At 42.4% G+C, this 12,821-nt stretch overlaps 1 protein-coding gene across 1 annotated transcript in view; it reads left to right on the top strand.

Moving 5' to 3' along the window:
- The first annotated feature begins 869 nt into the window (after positions 1–869).
- Positions 870–12,821, top strand: part of LOC112265810 (potassium voltage-gated channel subfamily H member 8-like) — a 45,295-nt gene continuing 33,343 nt past the window's right edge. Inside the window, exons 1-3 of the mRNA XM_042295034.1 lie at positions 870–932; positions 1,342–1,576; positions 2,852–3,009. Of these exons, the coding sequence (XP_042150968.1) occupies positions 870–932; positions 1,342–1,576; positions 2,852–3,009 (456 nt within the window). The remainder of the gene's footprint in view (positions 933–1,341; positions 1,577–2,851; positions 3,010–12,821) is intronic.

Raw genomic sequence — 12,821 nt, 5'->3', positions numbered from 1 at the left:
ACACCCATAACAACCAACACTACACACCCTAACAACCAACACTACACACCCTAACAACCAACACTACACACCCTAACAACAAACACTACACACCCATAACACCAACACTACACACCATAACAACCAACACTACACACCCTAACAACAAACATTACACATCCTAACAACAAACACTACACACCCTAACAACCAACACTACACACCCTAACAACAAACACTACACACCCATAACAACCAACACTAACATCCTAACAACCAACACTACACACCCATAACAACCAACACTACACACCCTAACAACCAACACTACACACCCTAACAACCAACACTACACACCCTAACAACAAACACTACACACCCTAACAACAACCATTACTCACCCTAACAACCAACACTACACACCCTAACAACAAACATTACACATCCTAACAACAAACACTACACACCCTAACAACCAACACTACACACCCTAACAACAAACATTACACATCCTAACAACAAACACTACACACCATAACAACCAACACTACACACCCTAACAACCAACACTACACACCCTAACAACCAACACTACACACCCTAACAACAAACACTACACACCCTAACAACAACCATTAAACACCCTAACAACCAACACTACACACCCTAACAACAAACACTACACACCCTAACAACAAACATTACTCAACCTAACAACCAACACTACACACCCTAACAACAAACAAATAACAGCGATGAGAGCACCTGCCACTACTTTACTCAAATCATAGCAATAATGTTTTAGGGGATGGTCCTATCCTTTTTTTCTACCAGTGAGTTTTAGTGTGACCTGTGTGGTCCAGTGGTTATAGCTGCTGACCCCGGCACACATGTATGCCAGAGTTGACATGGGTTTGAAACCTGCCCACTCCCCCTCCCCGTCTTTTAACAGTGTACTATCTCTTCAGTAAAGCTAAAAAAATAAGTGGGGGACTGACCCAACTGAAATAAATATATACATCTTTGGATATATACATCTTGGATACGTTTCTAATCTGTTTTCTTGATACCAACTCCTCCAACCCTTCACCCCCCTTCACACAGAAGCATATCAGTGTTCTTCTACTTTGACTACTTCAACAAAATTATTATTGAACCCTCATCCCCATCTCCTGTCCTTTCATCCAGTCAGAATGCGATCCCCTTTCATCCAATCAGAATGTATTCCTCTCTCCTTTCACCCAGCCAGAATGTTCCCCGCTCTTTTCATCCATTCAGAATGTTCCCCTGTTCTTTCACCCAATCAGAATGTGTTCCCCTCCTTTAATCCAACCAGAATGTGTTCTCCTTTCATCCCATCAGAATGTGTTTGGGGACCCCCCTGCTCTGCCGGAGTACAAGGTTGCGGACGCCAAGAAGTCCAAGTTCATCCTGCTACACTTCAGCACCTTCAAGGCAGGCTGGGATTGGCTGATCCTGCTGGCCACCTTCTACGTTGCCGTGACAGTGCCCTACAATGTCTGCTTCATCGGTGACGATGACCTCACCAGGAGCACTTCAGTCAGCGACGTTGCCGTGGAGATACTCTTTATTATAGGTATAGGGGGGGGGTCATATGTGTGTGGGAGAGGGGTTTGGGGTTGGGTGGAGTGGGGTGGGGTGGGGTGGGGTCAGAGTTTGGGGTTGGGGTTAGGCTTTGGTTAGGGTTTTGCCTAGTGACTCATCCTGAATTGAATTCCGCTGCTCTATTGATCGCTTCATACATCAGTCTGAATATAACATCCTAGAAGTTGTTTGTGGCTGACATCAAAATTACGTGATTCAAGATTTGTGTAGGTCGGCTCTGGTCCAACCCATCGGTTTCTGCGACCAATCAGAACAATTTGAATGTATTTGCATATGATAAGTCATCGGGGAAAGATCACATCCAGACTCGTGGAGAAGAAACGTTAGTGGGCATGGCGTTTGGCCGGAACGATGTGGATAGGTAGCCAGGCCAGTTAGGGTTAGGGACAGTGTTAGGGTTAGGGACAGTGTTAGGGTCAGGGACAATGTTAGGGTTAGTGACAGTGTTAGGGTTAGGGACAATGTTAGGGACAGTGTTAGGGTCAGTGTTAGGGTTATGGACAGTGTTAGGGTTAGGGACAGTGTTAGGGTTAGGGACAGTGTTAGGGTTAGGGACAGTGTTAGGGTTAGGGACAATGTTAGGGTTAGGGACAGTGTTAGGGTTAGGGACAATGTTAGGGACAATGTTAGGGACAGTGTTAGGGTCAGTGTTAGGGTTATGGACAGTGTTAGGGTTAGGGACAGTGTTAGGGTTATGGACAGTGTTAGGGTTATGGACAGTGTTAGGGTCAGTGTTAGGGTTAGGGACAGTGTTAGGGTTAGGGTCAGTGTTAGCGTTAGGGACAGTGTTAGGGTTATGGACAGTGTTAGGGTCAGGGTTAGGGTTAGGGACAGGGTGAATAGTTTGTGGTCCAGCAGCTCAGTAACCTATGACACTTGTAGTGGGTGTACTTATTACATAATCGGACAGTAAGTCATGGATCTATAACCTTACACCCACCTCTCTCTCCCTCTCTCTTCCTCTCTCTCCCTCTCTCTTCCTCTCTATCTCTCTCTATATCTCTCTCCCTCTTGCTCTCCCCCTCTCTCTTCCTCTATCTCTCCCTCTCTATCTTTCTCTATATATCTCTCCCTCTCAATCTCTCCCTCTCTCATCTCTCTCATCTCTATATCTCTCTCCCTCTCGCTCTCTCCCTCTCGCTTCCTCTCTATCTCTCCCTGTCCCTCCCACTCTCTTCCTCTCTTTCTCTCTCTCCCTTCCCCTTTCTCCTTCTCACTTTCCTCTCTCTCCCTCTCTCCTTACCAGACATTGTGTTCAGCTTCCGTACCACGTACGTGAGTAAGTCTGGTCAGGTGATCTTCAACGCGCGGTTGATCTGCATCCACTACATGACTACATGGTTCATCATCGACCTGGTCGCCGCGCTGCCCTTTGACCTCCTCTACGCCTTTAAAGTCAGCGTGGTGAGTTAATTGGTTACCCCATAGCGGTCCTCTAGCCAATGAAATCACTGTGATGCTGTGGTGTGTTTTTTGTCATTAACTTAAAAAGCTAATGAAATGCTTTAGAGAGCATGCGTGATGTTTTGTGCCTAATCACTGAAGAAGATATATTGTAACCCTTGAATTAGCAAGGACTAGATTTTCAAAATACAATATGTAGACATGAAATCTGCCAAGCACACTCCATCACACATTTGTTATGTCATAGTGATGTAATTGTACTGTAAATGAGTTTCATGATTGATTGGTTTCCCAATAAGTCCAATACCTAAAGAAATCAACACGATATTCATTTTATTCATAAATAACTTTTCAAACATTTAGCTCAAAGCGACAAAACATAGTACCGTACAAACACTTAATCACAATATTGTGTTTGTAATGTAACGTCATATAATTAAGCAATAAGGCACGAAGGGGTGTGGTATATGGCCAATATACCACGGCGGTTCTTAGGCACGACGCAATACAGAGTCCCTGGATACAGCCCTTAGCCGTGGTATATTGGCCATATACCACAAACCCAGAGGTGCCTTATTGCTATTATAAACAGGCTACCAACGTAATTACAACAGTAAAAATATTTTTTGGGTCATACCCGTGGTATACAGTATGATATACCATGTCTGTCAGCCAATCAGAGTTCAGGGCTTGAACCACCCAGTTTATAATTACTGTTTTACAACTGTTTCTTGATTGATTGGTAATTCGATACATCCTATATCTAATACAGTGGTATTGTATTTACAGTACCGGGCTGAGACACAAATGGCATTTGAAAAGAATGAATAGCATTGATTACTTTATACACAGAGGAACTGGCGGTTCTCCTGCATGTGTTTCTGTGTATTGATTTCATATACAGCACAAGGAACACAGTTCTATCACATTGTGCCATCAGAGCCTTTACTATTCTAGTATAATAAAATATCTATGGTTCCATTGAGAATAGTGGCATGGCAGAACTAGAGAAATTAGAACAGTTTCAGCAGTTGAATTATATTACACAAGGGAAACGCTGCTCTATGTGGCTGGGGAGCTTTGATTGGTTGTGTGGTTTAGTTTCATTATAGGAATCAGGAAGTATCAGTCTCTGGTCTGTAATTGAGAGAAAGACTGTCAGAAAATGTCCCCCCTCTGCCTCTCTGTTTGCTTTGGGGTGACTGAATCAAATTGGTCCAATATACTGGGGACACGCACGTACGAATGCACACACACACACACACACACACACACACACACACACACACACACACACACACAGGGAGGATAGAGACGTAAACCATGTGTGTGTTTCCTTTCTCCATGATAGGACAGCAGGAAATCAACCCTGGAATCCCACTGGGACTAATTGAGACTGGGTCAGGATGGAGAGACAGAGAGAAAAAGAGAGGGAAAAGATACATAATGACAGAGAAAAGAAAGAACACGAGAAAAAGAGACAGAGAGAGAAGGTGAGAAGATACAGAGTTATCCCTCCTAGCCCATCAATGATGACCAAATAGCATTCCTTGGTGTATAGTATTTATATGTTGTGTCTATATGACCAAATAACCAAATTGACCTGCCATTTTAGTTTCATTTTTTTTTTGCCAAATGCTATAGTGAAAGAGGACCACAATGGAATTAAGAATTTTGTGTTTATCCTTGATAATTCTTAATCAAATAAATAATTATGTATCTGTAAATTATCAAATACACTAAACTAAACAATGACGGAGAAGTAGTGAACACGACACAAGAGTGAAAGGGAGAAGATACATAGAGAGAGAGAGAGTCAGAGAGAGAGACAGAGAGAGAGACAGAGAGAGAGACAGAGAGAGACAGAGAGAGACAGAGAGAGACAGAGAGAGACAGAGAGAGAGAGAGACAGAGAGAGAGACAGAGAGAGAGACAGAGAGAGACAGAGAGAGAGACAGAGAGAGACAGAGAGAGAGACAGAGAGATACAGAGAGAGAGACAGAGACAGAGAGAGACAGAGAGAGAGACAGAGAGAGAGACAGAGAGAGACAGAGAGAGAGAGAGAGAGAGAGAGAGACAGAGAGAGAGACAGAGAGAGACAGAGAGAGAGACAGAGAGAGAGACAGAGAGAGACAGAGAGAGAGACAGAGAGAGACAGAGAGAGAGACAGAGAGAGGGAGAGACAGAGAGAGAGAGAGAGAGAGAGAGAGACAGAGAGAGAGAGAGACAGAGAGAGAGACAGAGAGAGAGACAGAGAGAGAGACAGAGAGAGAGAGAGAGAGAGAGAGAGAGAGAGAGAGACAGAGAGAGAGACAGAGAGAGAGAGACAGAGAGAGAGACAGAGAGAGAGAGACAGAGAGAGAGACAGAGAGAGACAGAGAGAGACAGAGAGAGACAGAGAGAGAGACAGAGAGAGAGAGAGACAGAGAGAGACAGAGAGAGAGACAGAGAGAGACAGAGAGAGAGACAGAGAGAGAGACAGAGAGAGACAGAGAGAGACAGAGAGAGAGACAGAGAGAGACAGAGAGAGAGATAATGACAGGGTGCTCCAGTGCTCTAGGCAAAAGCCCTGCTTGGTTCCAGACTCTATTAGTGGAAATACCATGGTGTCCCAGAGGAGGTTGGTTTGAGCATGTGGGCACCGGGGGCCGGTGGGGGCGACGCCAGGGGAGTCCAGGCATGCAGGGTAATTGTTGAGCTTTTGGAGTGATGTCCCTGCTAAGGCTGTAGGCCATATTTCACCAGAATGAGGCAAGAAGTCCCTGTACCATCTCACTCATTCTCTCTCTCAATTCAATTCAATTCAGGGGCTTTATTGGCATGGAAAACATATGTTAACATTGCCAAAGCACGTGAAGTAGATAATATACAAAATTGAAATTCTCTCTCTCTCTCTCTCTTATTCTCTCTCTCTCTCTCTCTCTCTCTCTCTTTCTTATTCTCTCTCTCTCTCTCTCTTATTCTCTCTCTCTCTCTCTTATTCTTTCTCTCTCTTATTCTCTCTCTCTCTCTCTGTCTTCCCTCGTCCTTTTCTTTTTTCTTCAGTCTCTCTATTTCATCTTTTGTCCCTTTCTGTTGCTTTCCTTCCTGTCTCTTTCCTCTGTCTTTCTCCATCTTCTCCTCCGGGTACCATCTCAATTCAATTCAAGAGCTTTAGTGGCACGGGAAACATGTTTACATTGTCGTACTGAAGCAGGGGTGGGAGTCAGGTTCATCCCTCCAAGATGCTACCGTATTGACTCAGGTTAATCACTTCAAATTCACCTGATTTACCCCCAAGCCATAAGACTCCTGAACAGGTAACCAAATGGTTACCCAGACTATTTGCATTGTGTGCCTCCCCCCAACCCCTCTTTTACACTGCTGCTACTCTGTTTATCTTATATGCATAGTCACTTTACATTCATGTACATACTACCCAAATGGCCCGACCAATCAGTGCTCCCGCACATTGGCTAACCGGGCTATCTGCATTGTGTCCCACCACCTACCAACCCCTCTTTTTACGCTTCTGCTACTCTCTGTTCATCATATATGCATAGTCACTTTAACGATACCTACATGTACATACTACCTCAATAAGCCTGACTAACAGGTGTCTGTATAAAGCCTTGCTACTCTTTTTTCAAATGTCTTTCTACTGTTGTTTTATTTCTTTACTTACCTACACACACACACACACACACACACATACCTTTTTTCCCACACCATTGGTTAGAGCCTGTAAGTCAGCATTTCACTGTAATACCTGTTGTATTCGGCGCACGTGACAAATAAACTTTGATTTGATTTGATTCCCACCACGTCTACTGTATAAAACAATGACTGCTATCCAGCACTGTGATGCTCAGAAGGTCAATAGACAAGTGTGATTATGATACAGTCACTGCAATGCTTCTAGTGGTTATGGTGCCATCATTCCACTGAGGCCATGGGCAGTTCCTCTCTATATGAATACTTTATTGCTGGGATGATTATAGCTCTTATGAATGATGTGTTCTTCAGGCCCTGGAGGGATGGTTGATATATGTCATTACATTTGACAATTTAGTAATTTTGCAGATGCTCTTCTCCAGAGCGACTTACAATTAGTGCATTTATCTTAATATAGCTGGGTGAGACAACCACATATCACAGTCATAGCAAATACAGTGCCTTGCGAAAGTATTCGGCCCCCTTGAACTTTGCGACCTTTTGCCACATTTCAGGCTTCAAACATAAAGATATAAAACTGTATTTTTTTGTGAAGAATCAACAACAAGTGGGACACAATCATGAAGTGGAACAACATTTATTGGATATTTCAAACTTTTTTAACAAATCAAAAACTGAAAAATTGGGCGTGCAAAATTATTCAGCCCCTTTACTTTCAGTGCAGCAAACTCTCTCCAGAAGTTCAGTGAGGATCTCTGAATGATCCAATGTTGACCTAAATGACTAATGATGATAAATACAATAGAGCTAGGGGGAGAGAGATAATGATTGTTACAGCACTACCTTGGAAACAATTGTGGGCAAAGCCATAGTAATGAAATTGTAATTTTACACCTGATGAGGAAAAGCAACTAAATGGAAATTAAAACTAAATGGAAAATGGAAGAACAGAATAAAGAATAAGTTGGACAAAGGAAGTATTAAGAGATGTATAAATCATCTGTGTTCAAGAGGAGTCTGACACTGCTCTCTCTCTCTCTCTCTCTCTCTCTCTCTCTCTCTTTGTCTCTCTCTCTGTCTCTCTCTGTCTCTCTCTCTCTCTGTCTCTCTCTGTCCCTCTCTCTCTCTCTCTCTGTCTCTCTCTGTCTCTGTCTCTCTCTGTCTCTCTCTGTCTCTCTCTCTCTCATTCTCCTTCTCTCTCTTTCTCTCGTTCTCCTTTCTCTCTCTCTCTCTCTCTCTCTCTCTCGTTCTCCTCTCTCTCTCTCTTTCTCAATTAAATTAAATTCAATTCAATTTGCTTTATCGGCATGACGTAACAATGTACATATATATGAAAATAATGAAAATCAGAATTGCCAACGGGACAACAGTAACAACAATAACCAAGGGTCAAAATAACCATACAATGAACAATAACAATAAGCATACAGTAGAGGACATGTGCAGGTTGATTGGTCTGTCAGACACTGTCCCTCATCTTATGGCAGGCAGCAATGTAGTGTGCTGCCAACCCACAGCTCTCTGCGTCCTCCCCCAACAGGACAGGTGGCCTACTCTCATCAGAGAGTTCTTTGAAACCTTGAATAAGGGTTTCAAATTTGGGGAAATGACACTCTCTAATTGTTTTATATTTTTGACATTTTGTCAGGAAATGCAGCTCCGTCTCAGGTTCTGCTGTTGTGCAGTGGTTGCACAGCCTTTCCTCTACAGGGAGCCAGGTTTTCCTGTGTCTACCCTTCTCAATGGCAAGGCCGTGCTCACTGAGCATGTACTTTGTCAAGGTTTTTCTAAGGTTTTGATCAGTAACCATGGTCAAATAGTTTGCCACTGTGTACTGTCGATTTAGGGCCAGATAGCACTGCATTTGGCTTTGCTTTGCTTTGCTTGTGTTTCCCAATAAGTCATATAGTTTTGTTTTGACTGTGTTGTAATTTGTTTTATTCTGATTGATTGGATGTTCTGGCCCTGAGGCTTCAGTGTGCTAGTAGAACAGGTTTGTGAAATCAGCCTCTCTCTCTCTCTCTGTAGGGGAGTGATACATGGGGTAGAGATCCACTGATGTAACCCAGGGTAGCTGTTTTTATTAACCCCCCCTCTTCCCTTCATCACTATTTCCACCCTCATCCTTCTCCAATTGTTGCAACTGCCTACTCTCTGTTTTGTTACCTTTCTTGGTGTGTGTGTGTGTGTGTGTGTGTGTGTGTGTGTGTGTGTGTGTGTGTGTGTGTGTGTGTGTGTGTGTGTGTGTGTGTGTGTGTGTGTGTGTGTGTGTGTGTGTGTGTGTGTGTGTGTGTGGCCTGGGGAGCAGATGCTGCTGGGTGACATTCAGGAGTCTGTCTGGGAAGCTGCTATACTGTGTGTATTGGTGTGTTTGTGTATTAGTGTGTGCGTGTGTGAGAGAGGGAAAGGTTGAAAGAAAAAGAGGGAGAAAAAGGTGTAAGCATATGTAAGTAGATAAAGATTTTCTACACACACAAATGCACACGCGCACACACACACAAAATACTTTCATCACACACCGACAGCCCACCTGTGGTGAAGTGTATGATTAGGGCTGTTACAGCTTATTACCTCCACACAGTCATGACCGCAGTAAAATTCCATGTGACCGTAAGTCACAGAAATCTCCTTTTATGCGCTCTGGACATTCTTTGTTAGTACCCAACTCACTAACTACCATCAGGTCCTAATGGCCTGGTACTCAGGGCTCTATTGTCCCTCCATCAGGTCCTAATGGTCTGGTACTCAGGGTTCTATTGTCCCTCCATCAGGTCCTAATGGCCTGGTACTCAGGGCTCTATTCCTCCATCAGGTCCTAATGGCCTGGTACTCAGGGTTCTATTGTCCCTCCATCAGGTCCTAATGGTCTGGTACTCAGGGCTCTATTGTCCCTCCATCAGGTCCTAATGGCCTGGTACTCAGGGCTCTATTGTCCCTCCATCAGGTCCTAATGGTCTGGTACTCAGGGCTCTATTGTCCCTCCATCAGGTCCTAATGGCCTGGTACTCAGGGTTCTATTGTCCCTCCATCAGGTCCTAAATTGTCCCTCCATCAGGTCCTAATGGCCTGGTACTCAGGGCTCTATTGTCCCTCCATCAGGTCCTAATGGTCTGGTACTCAGGGCTCTATTGTCCCTCCATCAGGTCCTAATGGCCTGGTACTCAGGGCTCTATTGTCCCTCCATCAGGTCCTAATGGTCTGGTACTCAGGGCTCTATTGTCCCTCCATCAGGTCCTAATGGCCTGGTACTCAGGGCTCTATTGTCCCTCCATCAGGTCCTAATGGTCTGGTACTCAGGGCTCTATTGTCCCTCCATCAGGTCCTAATGGCCTGGTACTCAGGGTTCTATTGTCCCTCCATCAGGTCCTAATGGTCTGGTACTCAGGGCTCTATTGTCCCTCCATCAGGTCCTAATGGTCTGGTACTCAGGGCTCTATTGTCCCTCCATCAGGTCCTACTGGTACTCAGGGCTCTAAATCAGGTCCTAATGGTCTGGTACTCAGGGTTCTATTGTCCCTCCATCAGGTCCTAATGGTCTGGTACTCAGGGTTCTATTGTCCCTCCAACAGGTCCTAATGGCCTGGTACTCAGGGCTCTATTGTCCCTCCATCAGGTCCTAATGGCCTGGTACTCAGGACTCTATTGTCCCTTAACCACTCTGACATCAATGCAAATGCAATCACATCAAATTACATCAAACACTTATCATCAGTGTGATGGTCAATATGAAGAAAGAAGTTCAACAGCAGGTTGAAACAGTGTAAAACTTGGTTGTTGTGGATGTTGTTTCAAAGCCTAACACAATGAAATGGACAGTGCTCTAAGGTGATGATTAATTAAAACTCCCATATGTATATTCGAGCTTATGCATATGCATAGAAAAAAAAGAAAGAAAAAAAATCATGCCGCATATAGCCAACCACATATCACACACAACAAAACTGATTTGACCTCTACGGGATCGGTGTGTGTGTGTCGGTTGGGCTAACGTGCGCTAATGTGATTAGCAAGACGTTGTAAGTAAGAAGTATATTTCCCAGGACATAGACATGTCTTATATGGGCTGAAAGCTTAAATTCTTGTTAATCTAACTGCACTGTCCAATTTACAGTAGCTATTACAGTGAATAAATCCCATACTATTGTTTGAGGAGAGTGCACAACAACAAAACACTTTTATCACAGAAACTGGTTTGATACATTCACCTCTGAAGGTAAATAATGTACTTACATTCAGTAATCTTGCTCTCATTTGTCATCCTGAGGGACCCAGAGATAAAATGTAACATAGTTTTGTTTGATAACATAAATGTTTATATTCAAATGTAGGAACTGTTTTCTACAGTTTGAACCCCTGTCTCACTCCTCCCCCCCATCTAAATGTGTGAAGGTTAGTGTGTTTTCTGTAGGGAAGCTAATTATCCATCATTTATGACATTCCTGGGAGTGTGTAAATGTAATTTTTTTATTACCATATAATTTTTGTATGTTCTCTATAGTTATGTACTTGAAAATGTATCAATTGACCAATTCGGCACATTTGGGCAGATTTGATACAACATTTTGAACATTAATGCAATGGTTCATTGATTCAGTCTAAAACTTTTCACATACACTGCTGCCGTCTAGTGGCCAAAATCGAAATTGCGCCTAGACTCCTAAGCGATATAATGTCCTTTCACTTGCATTTTAAAGAGGATACAAATAAAAAAAATAAAAAATGCATGAATGCATGAATATGTCTTTTATACATAATTGGTCAAGCCTATACTCCAAAATGAATGTCTTTGTACATAATTGGTCAAGCCTATACTCCAAAATGAATATGTCTTTGTACATAATTGGTCAAGCCTATACTCCAAAATGAATATGTCTTTGGTACATAATTGGTCAAGCCTATACTCCAAAATGAATATGTCTTTGGTACATAATTGGTCAAGCCTACACTCCAAAATGAATATGTCTTTGGTACATAATTGGTCAAGCCTGTACTCCAAAATGAATATGTCTTTGGTACATAATTGGTCAAGCCTACACTCCAAAATGAATATGTCTTTGGTACATAATTGGTCAAGCCTATGCTCCAAAATGAATGTCTTTGGTACATAATTGATTACGCCTATACTCCAAAATGAATATGTCTTTGGTACATAATTGATCAAGCCTATACTCCAAAATGAATATGTGTTTGGTACATAATTGATCAAGCCTATACTTCAAAATGAATATGTCTTTGGTACATAATTGATCAAGCCTATACTCCAAAATGAATATGTCTTTGGTACATAATTGATCAAGCCTATACTCCAAAATGAATATGTCTTTGGTACATAATTGATCAAGCCTATACTCCAAAATGAATATGTCTTTGGTACATAATTGATCAAGCCTATACTCCAAAATGAATATGTCTTTGGTACATAATTGGTCAAGCCTACACTCCAAAATGAATATGTCTTTGGTACATAATTGATCAAGCCTATACTCCAAAATGAATATGTCTTTGGTACATAATTGGTCAAGCCTATGCTCCAAAATGAATATGTCTTTGGTACATAATTGATCAAGCCTATACTCCAAAATGAATATGTCTTTGGTACATAATTGGTCAAGGCTATGCTCCAAAATGAATATGTCTTTGGTACATAATTGATCAAGCCTATACTCCAAAATGAATATGTCTTTGGTACATAATTGGTCAAGCCTATGCTCCAAAATGAATATGTCTTTGGTACATAATTGATCAAGCCTATACTCCAAAATGAATATGTCTTTGGTACATAATTGGTCAAGCCTATACTCCAAAATGAATATGTCTTTGGTACATAATTGATCAAGCCTATACTCCAAAATGAATATGTCTTTGGTACATAATTGGTCAAGCCTACACTCCAAAATGAATATGTCTTTGGTACATAATTGATCAAGCCTATACTCCAAAATGAATATGTCTTTGGTACATAATTGGTCAAGCCTATACTCTAAAATTAAACAAATTTGAGTAATTGCCTTTGAGTGTGGACTGTATTATTACTCATACTGGATGGACTGGTTACCTTATGCTATGCTCCAAAATGTCTATCCATGAGTCTGGGAGAGAACATATAGCCAGCCCTAAGCGATGATGTTGGTTCATTGATTGTGCCGGGAAGCTTACAG

This window comes from Oncorhynchus tshawytscha, linkage group LG13 (genome assembly GCF_018296145.1).
Source record: "Oncorhynchus tshawytscha isolate Ot180627B linkage group LG13, Otsh_v2.0, whole genome shotgun sequence".
Classification (NCBI taxonomy): domain Eukaryota; kingdom Metazoa; phylum Chordata; class Actinopteri; order Salmoniformes; family Salmonidae; genus Oncorhynchus; species Oncorhynchus tshawytscha.
The sequence above is the reverse complement of the archived record's forward strand: the minus strand, read 5'-3'. Positions and strand labels throughout refer to the sequence as shown.